This window comes from Carassius auratus, chromosome 9, assembly GCF_003368295.1.
Source record: "Carassius auratus strain Wakin chromosome 9, ASM336829v1, whole genome shotgun sequence".
NCBI lineage: Eukaryota > Metazoa > Chordata > Actinopteri > Cypriniformes > Cyprinidae > Carassius > Carassius auratus.
Window position 1 is genome coordinate 33800381 of NC_039251.1, and position 21655 is coordinate 33822035.

Sequence of the window (21655 nt, forward strand, 5' to 3'; positions counted from 1 at the left end):
GAGCTTCAGGTAGAGGTGGTGTTTCCTGTGTTGCTGTGGGACCTACATGACATGGATTTGACATGACATGGTTATATGTCCAGCTTCGAGAAGACGCAAGCCCCACAGAGTTCCTTGTGGGCAGCTGGGACCAGCCTCCATCCTTCTTGCCCACACAGAAGCTTGAGGCAAATGGTGAGGTAGAAAGGGTGAATGAACTGTTGTTGGAGAGCCTCCCTGATCCTCCATTGCCTTTCCCTCCAGGATGGACAGTGGGTAGACTCAACCCTTGGGGAGTGTGGCTCCAGGCAGCAGGTCAATGATACAGTTCCGTGGCTGATGCGGGGGTAAACGGGTGGCTGTCAGTTTGCTGAAGACATCATGGAATGACACATAGTCAGATGGGATTGCAGGGCTCTCCCAGGGTTCTGAAATCTCCACAAGGGTGGCGTTAACATGGAGACGGGGTTTTGGCAGGGGGAGATGGAACGTTGAAAAGACCATTTTGGAAACTTGGAAACTTGCAAAACTTGCAGGGAGATGGGAGGAGATCTGGAATTGACACGCCCATGCCCAAACAGCTTCCCTTGTATTGTTTCAAGCTACTGGGCTTGCCTCATTCAGGGCAGGTCGAGACGTTTTAGGAGGGCTTGGAGATGAAATTTCCAGAGAAGCCCATCAACAAAGTGCAGACACTGAAATGGAATGCTGAGGGGTAAGGTAAGGTAGAGATATCAGGCTCTATGTGGAGTGTACAAACCTCTGGGTGTGGGGGACGAGAAGGGCACGTCTTAACAAAGTGCATTTAGGCTCCACAGTTGAGGCACAGCCCCTTGGTCAAACGTTGAGCATGCTCCGCACATGTGAGATGGTTGGCGTCTAATTGCATCAGTTCTGGTACTGGAGTACAGGCAGCAGGTAAGACTAGCAAATGAGACGGGAGGCGAATGAGCTGGTTGGTGATGGACAGAGAGCCGGTAGATTGGCCGAAGACCTCCTTAAATTGGGCTGTGAAATCATCGAAAGAGTCAATTAAGCTGCTCTGAGAGTTCCAGATGGCTCATGCCCAGAGCAATGCTCGTCCAGAGAGAAGGGGGATCAGGAAGGCCACCTTTGACAACTCTGAGACAAACTTTTGGGGCTGCAGCTCAATGATGAAAAAGAGTTGAAGCTAAAAAAAACTACATTTAACTTCTTCACCCAAATAATGAGCTAGGAGTGCCATGGAACTAGCAGAGGCAGACTGAGGGTTGGGGGCCAGAGAGAGCGGCACTCTTCGAGAATGTCCGCCCTAGTGGGGAGTCAGGACTACATCTCCGGTCTTCGTTAGACAGTCTGGTCTCCTGTCCACAAATACAAAGGGGGACACAGAGGTAAGTGCACATGACAGCAGGTTTATTGAACACAGACAGGTAAATGACAGCAGACAACAAATCCAGGTGAGTAAATGGGGAGAAGTAGGGGTTCTTGGTTCTTATCTGTAAGTTAACGAGTCCTTTTCCTTATCCAGGGAATCTGAGGGGTACAGCGGAGCATGGAGACGATGGAGCACAGGACCACGGGGAGCAGCTTGATGGATGGCTAGTAGGTAGGTGATAGCAGGTAAGAGCCAGGTAAGTAAACATGCAATGTTTGAGACCAAACAATGACATGCGGGAGGAGTGCAGGGATATAGTGCACTTGAGTGGTGACAGATTGTGCCGTTAGAAATCAGGGGATTAGGACATGGTTAGCATAGTAGGTCATGACTGCGGTGACTGTGACTTCCTGACATGAATACAGCAGTATGCAAAGATGCAGACTATAGATATAGCTGTGGTGTTATATGCTTACCTAAACATGTATAGAATAATGTCATTTAATTGTAAATGTGAATGTGATTGTGAATATAATATAATGGGAAGATTTTTTTAAATATTAACTTCCTCAGAGATATTTCAAATAAATATCTTATTTTGTCATGGTTTGGCTGACAAAAACACTACTGAAGGTCACTGATATGATCATAGTGTTTCACAGCTATATATCATGAGTGTTTAGGAACTTAATTATTTTTTGTTATACATGTTGTTATTGTTTAAGAGGTGCTATTTTCCCTTTAACTTTTTTTTTTACATGACTGTATGACTGTAGTCAAAGCTAAATGGATCTATCGAACTTGATTGGTCTTTGGAATTCCATTTGTATTCTACTTTTTGTCACTGTCCAGAAATTTTGGATGATTACATTCACTTAACTGAATCCATTCTCCAAGGGGCAGATGCTGGAGCCTATCTCAGCTTCCTGAGCCATACTGGAAGATACCCTGGACGTAAAGCCAGTCCATCACAGGTCTCACACACATTCTCACTTTTACAATTTAGTGTCTGTAATATACAACCAGAAACCAGAGCACCAGGATGAAATTCCACTCAGAAAGACCTCCAGCCAAGACTCAAACCAGGGCCCTGACATTTAATGTGCTGCAGATAATGTGAGTAGCCAATGATATTCCAGACCCTCATTCAATACACGTTTTTATTAGTGCTGTCAAACAATTAATCAATATTAATTGCATCTAAAATAAGTGTTTGTTCACATTATAAATGTGTGTCTGCTGTGTATATTTATCATGTATATATGTGTGTATTTATATATGCATAATAAATTTAAACAATACACTCATATATGTTATGTAAACAAAAACAATATATTATTAAATTATGTTTAGAATTTAGATGTAATAAAATTTAATATGTTTACTATTAAAAAGTCATTTGTTTACTTTACCCTGCATGGCGCAGGAAGTTGAGCCACTTGACCACATTTATTTTATTATAAGGTATAATTTAAATAACATGTATTATAGATACTGTGTTATAATTTCAACTGATAATCATGAAATATAAAAGTACCTCTGTATAATTTTGAATTACCCAAAAAAATCTTAAGCACACACCGGCACATCTTACCCCGTGCACTCTCCCCTACAGTATGTGTGTGTAATGGAATGGTAATGATTCGACGGTGTGATCACATTCTCTGCAGGAACCTGGGAAAAAAAAAAACACAATCTGCCTTGAGCTCAGAGCACTCACTCCCACACACGCTCTACAGAGAGACTGCATAAATTGTCATCTTTCTCTTATTTACGAGACAAAGTCTGAGCTGCTGATGCAGTGTAGTATAGTACTCCTGGCTGAAATTGCACTCTCAGATATGGGAAAACAAAACCGTTTCTGTATTACTGTGTCTGTACTTCAGAGACTGAATAGAAGATGTGTATGATAAAAAAGAGAGAAGGATGACAGAATATTTTAAATTGTAGTACTTTACATGTTTTGATTGTAGGTCATAGAGAGGGATATTTTGACTCGCTCCACAGGAACACTGGGAATCCATGCATACTGATTCCTGTGCCTGATTTTCATCCCGTGAAAACAAACACACATATTCCTTTATGATTTCAGCCATTTATTGTATAATCCCTATTATCTTTTCTTGGTGAAAGAGGATTTTAGGTATATGATTGATGGGTCCGGACTGCTTTTTATTTTTTAATCTTTGTTCAGGACTTGTCGCTGCGGTGCCTAAAAAAATTCCATTACATTTCAGAGTTAGCTCTTGAGAAAATGGGTCAGTCTCTTTGTAGCATTTCTTCAGCGGCCACTGAGGTTTCTCCCATTAAGAAGTTCACAAGGAGATAAGTAGAGGTTGGGTTTCTTCTCTCACTCCCAGGGCCGAGTTCTGCTTGCGCTAGCCAAAGCTGAAACCCATTATTGAGGCCTGTTTGTCAGACCTAAATGAGCTAGAAACGACAAGTTGTTTTCTGTGGCTTGGCTACAATGGTTTGTTTTGCATATAGTGACACTAACATTTCTGGAACAATAATAAAGTTATTTAGAAAAGCGCGTATGTAGTTCATAAGACAAAATAATAAACTACTCACGCATGTCAACACGTCATTGCGCAAAGATGTCTGGAATGTAAGGGCAACAGGCAGAACTCGATTGACTTTGGTGGATAAAATACACATCAGAGAAACTCCAGTTGTGTTCTCCACTCTGGGCTGCTTTCATTTGATTTAATTGTAACAGATTTGTGAAATGAAGAGGAAGGATTAGAAGATATCAAAGAGCGATTAGTGGCTGGTTTTTGGTGTCTGCGCTACAAATGTTGTCATAGTCATCCATCAGCTGGTGCCACTCCTCCCCGAGGCAGAAACCACAATGGCACCACACCAAGCTAGACAGACAGAATAAAGGACTGCACCCATGAAAGGCCAAATTCTGCTGCCATAAATCATACCAGTGCAGCAGCACTAACCCCAAAACATTTAGAAAAATACAAACAATCTCCAACTTTAAATCTTGTGGGTCGGAGAGAAATAAACACATAAATAAACATGACAATTCTAAGTGAAAACAAGGCAATACAAATTTAAATGCAAAACCTAAGAACGACACCAAACTGGAAAAGACATTTAATTAAAGGTGCATTTTTGCTTTTATTTGACCGAATAGTATGAGAGAGGGGAATAGTAATGGGAAAAGGATTCAAAGGCGGCTTGCAGTTGTGCAGTATGTGAAGCCTACAAGTCTTTGGTTCTGACTCATGAATAAAACATGTTTGATGATGTCCACTCATGTAAGATGACCACTCCAATCCTGTCAGTAATAAAAACCATTGTGTTTTGTTTTGTTTTATATGGATTGGGTTGTCTAATGGGGCTAGCATACTGAGATAGCATGACCCGACCAATACATATTTAGCGCTGCAGGGAGGTTAAGAATGGATGTATGCATGTTAAGAACACGGATGATAGCATCAGCCTGGTTCCTTCCACAAAACCATTTATGCCCAAGAAAAGTTTATGATAATGATTTTGTTCATCATGATATTCAACTTTTGAAGCCAGAATTTTTAATATATTCAATCACCAGGCCTTAAATGATCTACACATGACATCAGTGTCAACACCATAAAGCTTCCAACAGCCTTTTCAGCCTTGATTTAAAAAAAAAAATCCCTGAAAGGCTGAGTTAGAACAAGAATATAGAAGATAGAAGAGCACAAGAGCATGAGTTTACCCGTTCATTGTGATGACCACCTCTGTGGTGCCATTTAGCCAGTTATTTGCAACCCTTTTCCATCGGATAAACACTTCCGAATCTCACTGGTAATAGTAGGTCAGTGGTTTCCAACCATTTTGTATGTCTCCTAAAACAATCACACCTGATTCTACTCATTAGCTTAAAGTAGAGAACCTATGGATTCGTCCAGACAAAGGAGACATGCAAAAATGGTTACTTCCAGCAAGATTCTTGTGAATTGCAGTAAATCGATGCAATGGACACTGCAATGGATTCACATGACAATAATAACATGACAGATCTAAACGTCCAGATTACATCAATACTACACACATTTATACTTTAAAGAACATAGCTTTTTAGTAGTCATCTATAGTTACTTTAGTATTCGAAATATATATATATATTATTTTTTTTTTTTTAAAGAAAATACTGAACAGAATTTTGAGAAAAGTTACGTAAAACATTAGATGTAATCACATATCAACAAAATGTATTTTTGAATATGTATAAAATCAAAATAGTTTTATCAATGGTGCAAAATTATTCCAAATATTAGCCATACATTTCAAGTCACATGCATAAATGAAACACTTTTCCTTTCTGAATGAATTCCCAAAGCGTCGTATTCTTTAACTCCTCCCATTCGAACCAGGTAGACTTATATAGAGAGACCACAATCCAAATCTTACAGGACAAAACTCCACTACCCCACATTGTTATATTACTTTTATAAACTTGGCTGTGATTGCTGTTGATCTCATGCTTGAGTGACCGTGATTCACAAGTATACATTTCTACATCATACCCTGCATATATCCAAATTCAACTCATCATTTATATGATGATGAATCAGATCAGTGTGCATGCTTCACTTTATCCAAAAGAAACCAGCAGCTCAGTTCACTGATGTGTTTTACAGAAGTTAGAGCATAATGAATGCAGGGTTCCTCCATCACAGCTACATCTATGGGAGCTTTTTTCATGCACGGACAAACGTTTAGAGCAAAGACTTGAAAAGAGCAACATTTTCCCCTAATGGACACATTTTTCTTTAAACATGAGCCTAAGCTGCAGGCGCAGTAAACCCCTCTCCCCTGAGCCTCTGTCTCCACCTCAGTGGTGTCCGAATAGAGGTCCCTTCTCTCATGTGTCATTGAGACACATTTGATATTCTGGCCGCAGTCTTTCCTGTGGTGCCATTTTGAAGCTTCCCCATTGAGGTTCCATTTACCCAGGCCACCGGGAGCCTCCAGCCGGGCAGACTCTCTCCACGCGGTCCCTTCCAGTGTAGATCGGCCCCAGCAAGCCGCTCCGCCAATATGTTAATACGATGCTTTCAGAAACAACTCATATTCACGTGGTAAGAAGGCCCAGCTATTTTCACCCCAGTAGACAAAGCACACGTCACACCTCTGCGCTTTACAAAACACCAGAAAATGACAGATTTTTTCCTCTCCGAACTAAACATGCAGATTTCTGAAAGGTCATAAATAACAGGATTTATAGTTCTCTGCTTTTAGTTCTCTGTTTTTTTTAAATGCATTAATGCATGTACAACAGAAATATTCAAAATCAAGTTTTGTTAACATATTTTAGCGCATTTTCATCGCTCTCTTGATGGAAGCTAGCCAGATGTGTTGCTTGACATGTCCTCATCCTCAAAACTGAACTTAAAAATAAAACTTGCAAAAAGGGGATTTATACTACGATGCTTTAGAAGAACAATTTCTGGTTCCCCAAAGAGCTTTATAATATTCTTAAAAATAAAAGTTATTTATTGGCATTTATGGTTCCATGAAGAATCTTTAAAAAAAAATCCATAGAACACTTTCATTTGCACGAAAGGGTCTTTATAGTTGAAAATGGTTCTTTAGATTTTTTAAATGTTATTTACTGGAAAAAACAAACTAAACAAAAGTTATTTTAAGAACTGTTCACTAAGTTATTTTGGGGAACCAAAAATGGTTCTTCGATGGCATCCCCTTTAGTTTAAAAAGGTTCTGTATCTTTTAAAAATTTTGCTTTTAAGAACCATTCTTTGAAGAAAGCTTCTTTGGGGAACCAAAAATGGTTCTCCTATTTGGAATTTTTGTTTTGGAACCTTTATGTTCATAAATGCAGTTTGAACATAATCAAAATAAGCTTTTTTCCACTATAAAGAAGCTTTTTTTGGAATCAAACCTTTCCATTGATTTTAAAGGGTGACATGTCATGAAAATCTGACTTTTTCCATGTTAAGTGCTATAAGTGCAGTTAAGTGCAGTAAAAATGTCTTTTTCTGAAATCTGTAAAAACGAGCTGCTCAGATTTCTCTCCCCCTGTGATGTAGAAAGGGGATCTTATAATATTACTGCCCCTTGATCTGCAGGTTTCCACCCACGGTGCAAACGAGCGGTGTACCAGTTCTAATGCCATGGGGAAAGTTCGAGCAAAGCATGCTAACGGTTCTGTCTTTGGCTGCACTCATCAGCACAGAACACTGTTTAGAGTCCCAGCCTCAGAGAAGACAAGACACCAGTGGATTTATTCATTTATTTACTGTATATTAAGCTGCTTCCACAGATCTAATAATAAGCATGCAATTTATTTCATAGCTGTTTACCTTCAAAGACATAACCGTTTGTATCTGTGTGTTTTTAACATAATAAGCGCAATAAAACATGAAAGAGAACTTAGTTTAGTACTCACATGCCATGTGACAGCCGCTTTCTGTGCACATGCTTCAGATGTCTTCCCTCAGAAAACCGTTTCTCAGAAGTTTGAACTAATATGGTTTAAAAAGCATGATTTCAGGCTCAGCCATGTTCTGGAAAAGGGGGCGGGCAGCAGCAACTCATTTGCATTTAAAGAGACATGCACAAAAACGGTGTGTTTCTGCTTCCACTCAAAATAGGCATTTTCAAAATGACATAATAAATGATCTGTGGGATATTTTGTTCTAAAACTTCACAGATACATTCTGACGACACCTTAGAAAGGGGCATAATAGATCTTCTTTAATGGAACCAGAGATGCTAATAAAGAAAGGTGATTAAGAGTGATGAGAATGTATGCAAGGTCGAATAAAGTATGAGTCAAGACAACATTGAGTACAGTGTTTTGTCACCAGTTGATTTGCTATGAATTGAAACTAAACCAACTCCCACAGAACCCGTCGTCCCCGTGCCGTCTGGGACCAAATCAATCAATAACTCAGATACAAACTCTGTGTTCTGTGTTCTGTGTTCCAGCTCATCTTGTTCCACGATCAAGACTGCGTTCCTGGTTTGCAAGCCAATTTGTCAACTTGCCCGGAATCACATCCTCTCGCACATCAGAAGAAATCTCAAAGCAATTAACTTATTGTGTAGTACTTCAATCTAAAGATATGAGATAAGATACCAACACCATTGTACAACAGCTGCGTTTTGCCTTTCCATTTGAGTGTGGGTGTCTTTTGCATTAGATTGTGGATAAGCCAGCACAAGGTAAGCTAGGAGAGCGAGAGCCACAGATGTGGGCCTTTCTAAAGGCTCTGTCTGCCAGCCTGTGTTTACCTGACACTCAGATTGACAGCGGAGTGATTGGAAATATCCCCCACTCACTGGTGCGAGCCCCTGAGTGCAGGGAAAGTGCTTTTGTAGTCTGGCTGTAATGGGCCAAGTTTGAATTGAAGGTTGGAGGAAAACGCTGCTCTCTGGTCACTCTCAGGGAGGAACTGACACAGTGGAAACGACGCGGCGAACAGAGTCTTAGATCAGGAACGCAGCTGAGAGTGCAGAATGTCTCTGGGCTGTTATCTCAATGCAATCGTGCTAATCTTTTAGCGTTTATAAAAGCAACAATGCTGCCGCGAACAAACTCCAGAGACTCTTTTCTCCTTCTAGACGTGTAGGACGATACAGAGTGATTTTTTTCCCCTATTTGATCTCTGTGAGATCAACTTCCACCCAGTTTTTTCCTGCACATGCTCTCTGGTGAATAACAAAACAATCTGCCGAATTTGCCCCCCAGACAGTCTAATTTCCTAAGCTAATTTCCTCATTCTGTGCTGTTGAACTCCCTTGACGCAGGGAGGCATAGGTACATCGGTTGTCTATCTTAGGGAAAATTTACAAAAATATTAAAAATACAAGGATACAAAGATGAAAGAGATCCGCACTCATCCAGTTTCAGCTCAAAGTGCTTATTTCTAAAAAAAATGTCTAAAGCATTAAAGGGGTCATATGATGTGATTTTAATTTGTTCTTTCTCTTTGGAGTGTTAAAAGCTCTTGGTGCATGAAGAAGATCTGTAAAGTACTATGTCTAAAGTCTCAAATCCAAATAGATAATAAACGACACGTTTGAGAGAGGAGGGGCATAGAGGACCTACAATAATGTACAGTATTTGAAAAAATTATGTGTTTATTGAACACTAAAGCATGTCAACATATCCTGTTACACCAAATAATGATCTTTAAAAAAAGCGTCATATGACCCCTTTAAGAATTCCCATTTCAGCCATCAGGAAAATAATCAAAAATTTTCAATTAAAAGAAAATGTCACTATCTTAAATGTTCAAATCTTCCTGGAAGAGGGCGTGTGTCTATATCGTCCTAATGCACGGTGAGGAGGAGAGTCTAGCAAAACACTCTCCAAGGATCAAAGCTGAAGAATTGCAAAACATTTTGTCAAAACTCCAGCATATTCATTTTGCAGACTATACTGGAACTTCACACGTGACTGGCTTCTGTGGTCAGATGAAACTAAAACAGCTTTTAGGCAGCAAACACTCAAGGTAGCTTTGGTGCACACAGATAAAAAATACTCCATGCATAAAATATAAATATGCTGCATCTTTTTATGTTGTGGGTCTATTTTACTGCTGCAGGTCCTGGACATCTTGTTCAGATATATAGCTTCATGGATTATTTCAAATAGCAACAGATAAAAAAATCTAAACCTGACTGCCCCTGCTAGAAATCTTATAACAGGCAGTGGATGGATCTTCCATCAGGCTACAATCCAAATAAAAAAAATAAAATAATAAAATGAAATAAAAATCAACAGCACAAAATGAAGCTTCTGTCCTTGGCTGTGCCAATTCCCTGAGCAGAACCCTATAGAAAATGAAATATGAGATGAGGGTGCATATGAATATGGACCTCAGAATTTAAAAGATCTGGGGATATTCTGTATAGAAATATGTTCAGAAAATGATTAACAATGCAGACACACTGGATATATATAAACTTATTACAGAAGGTGTTTTACAGGCTTTTTCTGAAAATGAACTCCTGATTTTGATTTAGTTAATTTTTGCATTATTTTGTTTAAAATGATGTCACACTAGTTTGTTATTTCATTTTGTTTTAAATATATATTAGGGCTTTTACAGTTAGGCTATCAAAGGCTGGGGGGGAAATGCATGGCCGAGATCATTTCTGATGCTGGTATGGTGCATTTCATGTCATTTAGTCTACATACTCCAGCTGTAACTTGGTATTAAGCTACATAATGATATACATTTCAAGAAAAGTGTGGGTGATTGATAGAATAACACAACAGCTTTACTCCTGTACAAAGCTTTAATCAGCTACAGGTAGGTTTAATGTTCTAGTTCATTTGAGGGTCGATGATCTTTAATTTATAATTCATTTTATGAAGTCCAAACTATGTCAGCTCTTTGCATATCAATATTTGTAATAATTGCTGTGTCCACAAAATGTAGTGATTATTAATCAACTTTTTTGGATGCCTATTGTGACCGTGATTGCTGCATTTGGTATGTCTGTTGTGCTGGCTTTGTTTTTGTTTTGTTTTTTGCTAATATTATCATCTTTGTTTCACTTATACATATATCACATTTACATATTATGTTGCACTGGAAATCCACACAAAGATTTAATGGTTAGAAGGTTGTATTTGATTTCTACATTATTACAAAATATCTATACTTCTATGATTTCTGTAGCCAGTATGTTTCTATGCATGAATGTACTTTCTTTTAGCACCTTGTATTTTTTTCTCTTTGCAAAATTGGTGAGTTTCTATTTTTTTTTTTTTTTTTTTTGTACAGTGGAAAGATTTTTGTTATTTTATAAACTACTAAAAATATTTTAATAACAGAAGTGCATGGATCCGTGTGGCTCATCCCATCTCTGACACATTTTTGTAAAAGATGCTGCTGCCTTCTCCATGAAGACTGATCTTCAGAAATTACTGCATATCATTAATCACTTGACAGAGCTCAAGTGGCCTCTTACATTAAACCACAAACCTCTTAATTGCTGATTACAAGGCCATGAAAAAATGATGCATCATCAAGTTTCCCAGCTTGTCTGAATGAGCAGAGTGAACTATAGTGTTCTTGCAAAATATTTTAGATAAGAAAAAAATAAGCTTTATTGCTAATAAAACTAAACAGGTAATTATATAAACGCATCAAAACCACAAACAAAACAAATCCTGCTGTAGTTGTTTAACTATACTGACGGAAACCGTACATCTTCACGGACAAAACTCGAGGGACAACGAGACGTATAGGAAGCATTCCGGTCAAAATGACAGACATTCCGTCCATCCAATCAAAAGGCGAGTTCTCCAACCTACTATCCAATGAGAGGAGAGACGAAGGGAGGGACTTCCGGTTGGTGACGCAGTTGGCGAAGTGGAAGCCCCGCCGTCAATCAAATTAGGAAAAAAACAAATTGGACTAAAGAGAGCGCAGGCACCGATTAAAGTAACCATGCTCGGAGTGTAATTAAACGCAGATATCAGTCTTCTGTAAAGAACTCAAGTAATGACCGGTACGTAGCATTTGAAGAGCGCGGGAACGGTCGCTTTGAAGCTTTGTGCAGGCTGTTTATGCTAAGCTAGGCTAATGTTAGCAGGCGGGTAAAAACTGAGTTGGAGATCAGCGGAGGAACGATATACAGAGTTCAAATCAAACATAAAGAGACACAGCGCTTCTGTTATAGCCGATGGCGCGCTGAGTGACGGGCTCTAACGGCTGTTGTGTGTTGTTGTTGTGTGTGTTGAAGCGCCTGAAGGGCCAGTTAAGGCGGGAGTGATGGCGGACAGCAGCAGCGCTCAGGACGGCGGCGCCGAGCAGGTAACCCTGATCAAATCACCTCCTCTCTTTTTCTAAAGCATGTGCTTTGATGAAGTTTTCACTTTGTTCTGTTTAAACACTGCTACTTCCTGTGTGGCCACCCCCTTTCATGTATTAAACCCGCCCATCGTCAGGACGGACAGCCCTCGTCGCTCGCCCTGCTCGCCGCCACATGCACCGGCCTCGGCTCGCCCGCCCCCGGACCCGAGAACCGGACAAACTCTGATAATGCTGCTGCTGGAGGGGTAAGTCAGCAGCTACAGATCTCACCTTTATTAGAGCTTACCTTAGATCGAGTGTGAACTCGGCCTTGTTTACTTTGGACTTAAAGGGTTAGTTCACCCAAAAATGAAAATTATGTTACTAACCATGTCATTCCAAACCCGTAAAATCTCCGTTTATCTTCGGAACACAGTTTAAGATATTTTGGATGTAAGTTAGTCTAAAATCTTTCTGTATAGGTATAGTTTGTCCAGAAAGGTAATAAAAACATCATCAAAATAGTCCATGTGACATCAGAGGGTCAGTTAGAATTTGTTGAAGCATCGAAAATACAATTTGATGATGTTTTTATTACATTTCTGGACACACTATACCATACATTCAATTTCAATAGAGGGACAGAAAGCTCTCTGACTAAATCTAAAATATCTTAAACTGTTCTGAAGATGAATGGAGGTCTTACGGGTTTGGAACGACATGAGGGTGAGTCATTTATGACATCATTTTCATTTTTGGGTGAACTAACCCTTTAATATACATGGAAGCTCAGATCTGGCTTAGTTTAAATAAACTATGTACATTACAGTATGGTTCACAGTGTAGCTTCTTCTTGACAGGAACCATTCAGATAGACAGGAAGACACATATTTGTTTTAGTTGCGTATTTGCTGACAGACCAGCATGGAAAACGTTAAAGAATGGATCATGATCGGTTTAATTTTATAGATGGAGATGTACGAACCTTTCAGGTAATCGGTTGTAATATTGTCGGTCCTTCAGATGGCTGGACATGGAGCATGCACATACATGCAATGAATAAATGAATAAAAAGTGACACAGATTGTGTAGGCTTTTACAAAAAGTCAGAATAAATGTCAAAACTTTATAATCGTTAAAGAATGCTGAAAAACGTATTGCGGTTTATACAAAAATATTAAGCAGCACAAATGTTTTCGACTTTAAGAAATCAGCCTATCAGATTTCTGTAGGATCATGTGACACTGAAGACTGGAGGAATGATGCTGAAAATCACATGGTTAAATTATATTACAAAATATAATCAAATAGAAATTTTATTTTAAATTGTAATAATATTGTACAGTATTACACTTATACTGTACTTTTGGTCAAATTAAATTAGTGACTTGGTGAACAGAATACATTTCTTTCAAAAACATTAAAAATGGATCATTTTATATAAATGTATATTTCCAGTTTAATTTCTGAAAATAAATAAATAAATGTAGCCCTCACATTTCGCAGCAGTGCAGAAAACACAGAAGAAATGACTGGATATTTGTGTTGAGTTTGTGCTCAGAAAACAGCAAAACCTAAACTCTTGAACATTTGATCACAGTAACCTGGAAAAAGAGATTAATCATGAGCTTGTGCGACACAAATGAAGAAAAATAAGTGCACTGCAAATTTCCAAAATAGGCTAAAAATATTTAAGCTAGTACAGAAAAACAGCTGAATGATGTTCTTCGCCACTGATAAGAGACTTGATCCAGTGATTTAAAAATGTAAAAATAATCCAGATTCACAAATTACATTCTATTTAGACATTTTGGAAACATACTCGTCTTATTTTAAATGCCTTCATATACCGTATATATACATATTCATTATTTAGCAATTTTGTTGTTTACTAAAAGGCAAATATTAGTGGTAAACTGTATTGTTTTGAGAGTCAAATCATGTTCATACGCAGGATGGGTTTATCCATAGTCCATGGGGTCCGTGTTTTGCATTAGTCACTATAGTAACAGCAAGAGACGAGGACGTGTTCATTGTTATTGGATCTTGCCGTGTACATGCACCGTTGTGGCATCACTTTGAACATCTTGTTCTTTTGTGAACCCGTTTCCTCCCTAGAACGCAGACCTCTCAGTGCAGTTGACCGGGTCGTCTGAAAGGTGGGAGGCGGTGAAGGACGACTCGGGTGTCCTGCATCTCCCCGGCACGGGTATCGTCACGTCCAACGGACAGTATGTTCTTCCTCTCCAGAGCCTCCAGGGTCTCCAGAACCAGCCCATCCTACTCACGTCAGGGACCGACGCGTCCGGCGGCGCAGTGCCTAATATCCAATACCAAGTCATCCCTCAGGTGCAGACGGCCGACGGGCAGCTGGGTTACTCTGCCGTCGATGGGGCCTCGATGGCGCAGGACGCCGCAGGGCAGATCCAGATCCTCCCAGACGGCACCCAGACCATCAGCGTCTCGGGCGCAGACGTGCTCAGCAGCACTCAGAACCTCATGACCCAGGCTGGCCAAGTGCACCAGATCCCGCAGGTGTCTCTGGGAAGCTCGACCTTCAGCACTCAGGGTCAGGTGGTCACTAACGTGCCTCTGGGTTTGCCTGGGAACATTACCTTTGTGCCCATAAACAGCTTGGATCTGGACTCTCTGGGGCTCTCAGGAGCCCAGCCGATAGCCACCAGCGTCACGGCTGACGGACAGCTCATCATGACCAATCAGAGCGTGGAGAACTCTGAGGGCTCGGCCAAAGCAGGGGAACAGCAACAGACGCTCAACTCCAGTGCAGCCGCAGACATGTTTGTGCCTACCACGTCCTCCTCGTCCTCGCAGCAGCACACCGGCACGATAGACAGCATGGGGGAGCAGGGAGATGGCTCGGGATACCTCAGTCAGGTGTCTGGAGGACAGCAGGTCATCCAGTTACAGCAGTTGCCCTTTCAGACCGCTGACGGTCAGGTGTCTGCTCAGGCCCAGCAGTCTCTGCAAAACGTCCAGCTCATCAACCCAGGAACATTCCTCATCCAGGCCCAGACCGTCTCTGCGTCAGGACAGATCCAGTGGCAGACCTTCCAGGTATGAGGTTATTGTTTTGAATTACATCTTAAGATCTGAGAATTAGATTTATTCATTTAGCTGACACTTTTATTTATTTATTTTTATATACTGAATTTGATACAGACACAGTGCACTAATAAAACATCACTTCCTGCACCACTGTTCATAAGTGACCTTGAAACAGTCACAGACATAGTTTGACCAGCGACCAGCAGTGAATCATCACAAAATCTGATTAGCCTTTATCATGTTTGATGTTACTGATTTTGAAATTCAGTAAAAAGTCACAACTTGCATAAATATGTAGAAAACCCTACTTTTGTGATTGGTTACTGTGGGGTTTTTGGTGATTTATCTTTTATGGCTTTTTGCTCAAAAATGGCACACAATGACTTGAGGCCTGTGCACAATAACAAGACATTTATTAGTATTCAAACCAACAGCTTTGTCATCTGCTGCTTTAAATGTGCAAATTCTTCAAACTCGTTTGGATTCTCATTGGCTGTTAATGTTTTCATCGATCATCAGGAGAAAACAGTTGTTATTAGAGTGATTGTAGTTGTAGTGTATATTCTTCGAACAGTTATTATTTTAAATGGTTATCTTTCATGTGAGGAACTTTAACAGTGCGGATGAATTGCAGGAATGCAGACAGGCTCTTTAAAGTAAATTAAATTAAGACGACAAGCCTGCTGTGCTTTAAAAATGTCATGAAAAATAGTTAATTGTTTTCTACATTCCACCGATCTGTCCGTGCAGGTCCAAGGAGTCCAGAACCTCCAGAACCTTCAGCTGCAGACGGCTCCAGCTCAGCAGATCACTCTTGCCCCGGTGCAGACGCTGTCTCTGGGTCAGGGAGGTACACCTGTCAGCCTGACCTCCGGACAGATGCCTAACCTGCAGTCGGTGTCGGTGAACGCTGTGGGCCAGGCAGGCATTCAGTTCCAGCAGTCTGAGGACACAGACAGCACTGGAGGTACTGCAGCTGCTGCTTCAGGAAGACTAATGGAAATGTCTGCAGTAGTCCTTTTAATAGGGAAGAAAAAACATGTAGAGAGATCTAGGGCCCACATTTTTTTTTTGCAAATAGTGTTTTCCATTTTAATTTGTCTAGAGCCTGTTCTAATGGTATAATTGTTAAAATAATCAAAAGGGATGTCTTCTCAATTGAATTCATACAACTTATTTTAATGATTTCTTAAAATATTAACAATATTAGTGCCCTGTGGGATTTATTTGTTTCAGAAACAGTTTTTTTTAAATTCAGCTAATCTTTTGAACTAATCAAATTTAAACAGTCCCTTTCATTTATGGCAAACAAAGTGCTGTGTAACAGAGATTTACTGATTTCAAATTGTTTGGTTTTCCTTAAATAATATTTTCATTCTACTGTACAACAAAAATATTTCAAATAATCACAATTTATTTTATTATTATGGATGGTTGTAATAAATATGAGTTTGTGTGTATCTGACGGTAGTTTTAATGAATAAAATCAAGGCAGCTTTATAAATTTCATGTGGACTGTAAACACATTTATTTACCTACTTTCCACATTAAATACTTAAATCAGTTTTTTTTTTGACTGGATTCCATCCATGTCCTCCACATCATGGAAATCATAGGGCCCTATGAAAGTGACCAAGCACTCCAGAAGAATCATTTAGAGTGGCTTTGCAGAGGGAAGATGTGTTTAGCGCTAATGATGCAGTGCTGTTCGTGTAACACTGATCACACTATACTCTATAGATATTCAGATTAAGGAGGAGCCTGATTCGGAGGAGTGGCCTCTGGACAGTAGCTCTACGCTGAATGCCAATGACCTCTCTCACCTTCGTGTTCGTTTAGTGGAGGAGGAGATGGAGGGCATGAACCAGGAGGGCAAACGTCTGCGCAGGGTCGCATGCACCTGCCCCAACTGCAAAGAGGGAGGCGGGAGGTGAGATCACACTTCCTTTAGCACGTTTCCAGTACAGTTTCTGTGTTTATATTCATATGTAACACAGACACCCCACGCTGTGTGTTTGACTACATGTCTTCACTGGATGTGTGTAATATATTTCCATTCTGACCTTACTGTTTCTAATTATATGTTGCAGGGGATCCAACATGGGCAAGAAGAAACAGCACGTGTGCCATATAGCCGGCTGCGGGAAGGTGTACGGGAAGACATCTCACTTGAGAGCTCACCTGCGTTGGCACTCGGGAGAGAGACCCTTTGTGTGCACCTGGATGTTTTGTGGGAAGAGATTCACACGCAGTGATGAATTGCAGCGACACAGGAGAACACACACTGGTACTTCTTCTCACACACACACACACCAATATGTAGTGATTACACGAGACCGACCAATATATCGGTTTACCGATATTTTCCCCGGATAATATATAATCCGATATCAGTTTTGTAATATACGATTCAATGATAAACGCTGAATTGAATTCTCTCTCTGTTGTAAATTTGCTGCATCATTAGTCTCGTGAAGCTGCTTTCATATTGCTGTTCACTCAGCGGGTTGATGTGGTTGATGCTCAGGAAATGCTCCAGCACGGCCACTGCATGTAACTTAACAAGATTCACTTGTTTAAAACACCCTAAATTGTGTTAACGTTTACTATATAACCATTATGTTGCTAATAAACATCTAAATAAATTACTCTATGGAAATTAATTATTTATTATCACCGCGAGCATTCACAGTTTGAGTATAGTTCTGTATAACTGCACCGATAAACCGTGCTGTCAGCAGGCATCTCAAAATCTAGAAGGACAAAAATGTGTTAATAATTGATATTATATGATATGAAGTTGAGAAATGCAATGTTTTGTTTGTTATATTCCAGAGAATATTATTCAGTGAATTAACATTATCCAGTGATTTATTATTGACTCCGTAGCTATTAAACGGCTTATAAACCTACTAAAACGGTAGTTTAAAATGAAGTTGATATGACTCCTGTCCATTTGAAAACATTAGACATTCTACATTTGTTTTGCTTCTTGTTAATATTAGTTAATATTGTTAATATTTTTTTTATTATTGTAATAAAGATTAAATCTAACATGAAAGACAAATTTTCAACACTTAAAAAAAATAAAGGATGACTGGAAATAGGAAAAACCTAAGTGAAGTATGTTCTTTCTTCTATCAGTCAAATATTTATTTTATAACAGTTAATAAATATCGGTTTTGCATATCGGTTATCTGGCACACAAATATGCAAATAATCGGTATCGGTAAAAATAAAATAAAATTGATATCAGTCGATCACTAGTGGCTAAATATCGGTTTTGCATATCAGTTATCTGGCACACAAACATGCAAATAATCGGTATCTGTAAAAAAAAACACAAATAAAATCGGTATCGGTCGATCACTAGTGGCTACTTCTCTTCTGAAACCTAGCCAACTGCTTTAATAGGTAACATCATGACCCAATAGAGTTGATTTAGAACACTCAGTTTGACGTTAAATTAATTTTAAGAAAATGCATATCTTTAAATGAGCTTTTGGAGCAGGCTTTGTGCAGAGGGTTTTGTAACTGCTTTTCTCTGTTCTTTTTCCCATTCCTGTTACCGTTCCTCATCTGACCATTATCAGGAGAGAAGAAGTTTGCGTGTTCAGAGTGTCCGAAGCGGTTCATGCGCAGCGATCACCTGGCCAAGCACATAAAGACGCATCAGAACAAGAAGGTAGTGGGCGGAGCCATGGTGGCCAGCGTGGGCGGAGCTGTGTCCTCGGACAGCATCATCACGACGGGCGGCACCACACTCATCCTCACCAACATCCAGCCCGGCACCATGCAGGGCCTGGCCACCGTCAGCGCTACCGTCAACACGTCTAGCTCACAGGACCAGCTGAGCGCAGCCGAGATTCCTCTGCAGTTAGTCTCCGTGTCCGCCGGGGACGCGGCCGAGTGACGAACCATGAACGCTCTGTTAGACTGCCAAGGCTCTTCCTGTATGACATCACATCCTGTTCTCCCGCAACCTGAGACTTTATACGTCAATTCCAAGCTCACGCATTTAACTTGCTTTTATACATTTACATATTTACCCTCCTTTACGTAAATATGTACATTTACGTGAATGCATATACACACACACACACACACACACACACACGTATATCTATATATTTTACAAATATAGAATTATTGGGGGTTTTGTTCATCTTTTATGGGGGAAGCATTATTTCTTGTTTTCACATACAACACTGAAATGCCTTATATTGTATTATAAGCTGTCGTGTACAAAGCTTCATGGGTGTCAAGCATCTGTTTCCGTGTGTACTTGTTGGAACGGGAATAATCGTGTTGTGTGACAGACGGGTGGCTGATGTTAAAGGAGCAGCTCAGCCAAAAGTGAAAATCCTCACATTATTTATTCCCCCTCCGTTACGGCATTCCAAACTCATGCGGTTTCTTTGAGGGAAAATTGTTTTCTTTCCATGCAACAACACTTCCATGTCTGTCGAGCTCCAGAACGGACATGTGACCAGAATCATGTTGTGTGAGAAAGCTTTTCATCTCATCAGCTGTATAACTTTGTCAGACTCTGCGTTTTCTGTCGTGGGCTTTGTTTGATGGGAAGTGAAGCATCTGTTGTAGCGACTTTTGGGCTGAACTAGTTCTCGTGGAGCGGGGGGAGTAAGTAATGGCAGAATTTCCATTACTGCGGGTGAGCTGTTTCTCATTTTAATTCTAGGTCGTAAGTGATATTCGTGCTGTAAGTTCTCCATATTAGGAGGAAGATGTAAAACTTTGGAGAGAAGCCTGCCATTGTGCTGTTGGGAGTTATGAAGGTGTCCAATAGTGTCTTTACATGTCTCCGATGCTCCTCGTCAAAATGCTTTTTATTCTTTTTATGTAGTTTTATTTTGCGTAGGTAAACCCGGGCCTGGCAAAGGGGGAAAATATGAAACAATCATGTAATTAAAAGCATTTTATGTATAATAATTCTCAAGTTGATCAGATCTTTCAATATGAATTTGTTGCGAATGAAGTCTTTTTTTGAGCAAAGTGATATTTATATACATTGTAACCTGGATTTGTGATGTCCACAACTGCTTTTCTAAGGAGAGAGAGAAATAGAAGAAGAAGAAAAAAACTCCCTTTGGCTTTACTTTTTTAAAGAACTGGACTGTAATCAGCATCAAGAATCATTTGTATGAAATGAAGCGGTTTGTAGTTTGCCAAATTTTATAAATGGAGAGAAAAACTCTTGATTTATGTCTGATGGTTTGCAGCATTAACATCTGTTGTGTGCGTTTCAGGACCAAACGAGCAGCTCCGAGTGTCTGGCGTCAATCTAGCAGTGTGCCGTCTCAAAATACTTCAGTAACATGCTTTTGGGATGTTAAACAAGACATCACTGTCTAACCATGTAGGTTTTGAACTTCCTCTCCTTGGTCCTCTTACTGTACCACCTTCATTCACAGACAGTGATTGTCCTCGGAGGAGTTAGCTAATGAACGTTGTGTGAGGAGTTGATTGTTGTATCTGAACACACTGCAGGTCATCAGGGAGGACGCACTCGTCTGCTGTTAGTCCATGTGCAAGTATGTGTTGGTGTTCATGTGGTACTGAACAGTTATTCTCCGCTGATCTGTGTTTGTTCCTTCAGCTAATCATCATGTCTCTTTATCTACCCATTTGCAGTACCGTTGCCAATTTTTATGTTGGAGATTTTATACCTCCAGTAGCCAAGTTTGTAACGATCAGAGTCGGATTGAAAAGGTCCAGCGGGGTTAATGGCAGATAATGAAACACTATTTTGGTTTCTGATTTGATCAGGGGTGTTCTGTCACAGGGATCCAGAATTATTATTATTATTATAATTTTTTTGGTCTATTTCTAGTTTGTGAAGTCTAATTAGATTTTGTTTCATTATAAATAGCATCTTATCTTTTATATTTTTATTTGGTCATTTTTCCGAGAGCGCTTCAGCCTATTGTACAATGCCCGCTTTTGAGGGCAGCTGTTTATTTCACACTAAAATGACTAAATATAATCCTGTGCTTGTCAGTTGTCTTATTTTCACTGAATGCTGATGCACATTCTCGCACACAACAGGAAAAAAGTGATAGTTGACCAATAAGAACCAAACATTTTATCCACCACATTATAAAAAATAATTTTTTTAATTAATTAAAAAAATTACAATTTCTTCAGCAGGGATGCATTAAATTGAGTGTTGAATGGAGTGACTGTAAAATAAAGTTGCATTTTTTTCAATAACTTTTCTGATTTAAATAAACACTTGAATCCTAAAAATATAAATATTAATAAATGTTTGTTGTGTCGCAAATTAACGTATTCTGAAGAAGACTGGTGTAATGATGCTGAAAATTCAGCTTTAATATATTACAATAGCCATTAGTTGAAATTGGAGTAATATTTCACAATATTACTGTATTTTGGATTAAATAAATGCAGCCTTCTTGAGCATAAGAGACGACTTTAAAATATCTTTGAATTATAGTGTTTG

General features: G+C 39.6%; 1 protein-coding gene across 2 annotated transcripts; it reads left to right on the forward strand.

Annotated features, from left to right (window-relative positions):
- Nucleotides 1–11644: 11644 nt before the first annotated feature.
- Nucleotides 11645–21178, forward strand: sp3a (sp3a transcription factor). 2 transcript variants are annotated; one of them, XM_026272669.1, is made up of 8 exons: nt 11645–11824; nt 12059–12129; nt 12264–12374; nt 14227–15183; nt 15925–16141; nt 16915–17104; nt 17265–17461; nt 18768–21178. In XM_026272669.1, the coding sequence occupies exons 1-8, from the start codon at nt 11818–11820 to the stop codon at nt 19085–19087; spliced, it is 2070 nt and encodes a 689-aa protein (XP_026128454.1). In that variant the 5' UTR covers nt 11645–11817; the 3' UTR covers nt 19088–21178. The 2 variants fall into 2 exon arrangements, with proteins under 2 accessions (XP_026128454.1, XP_026128455.1); XM_026272670.1 differs by having other exon boundaries at nt 11646–11824; nt 17014–17104.
- Nucleotides 21179–21655: the final 477 nt, after the last annotated feature.

What these genes read in the sequence shown, in the direction of transcription:
- sp3a (XM_026272669.1), top strand. An exon ending in TCCAGTGGCAGACCTTCCAG is followed by an intron (nt 15,184 to 15,924) that starts GTATGAGGTTAT and finishes CTGTCCGTGCAG; the next exon opens with GTCCAAGGAGTCCAGAACCT. An exon ending in ACACAGGAGAACACACACTG is followed by an intron (nt 17,462 to 18,767) that starts GTACTTCTTCTC and finishes GACCATTATCAG; the next exon opens with GAGAGAAGAAGTTTGCGTGT.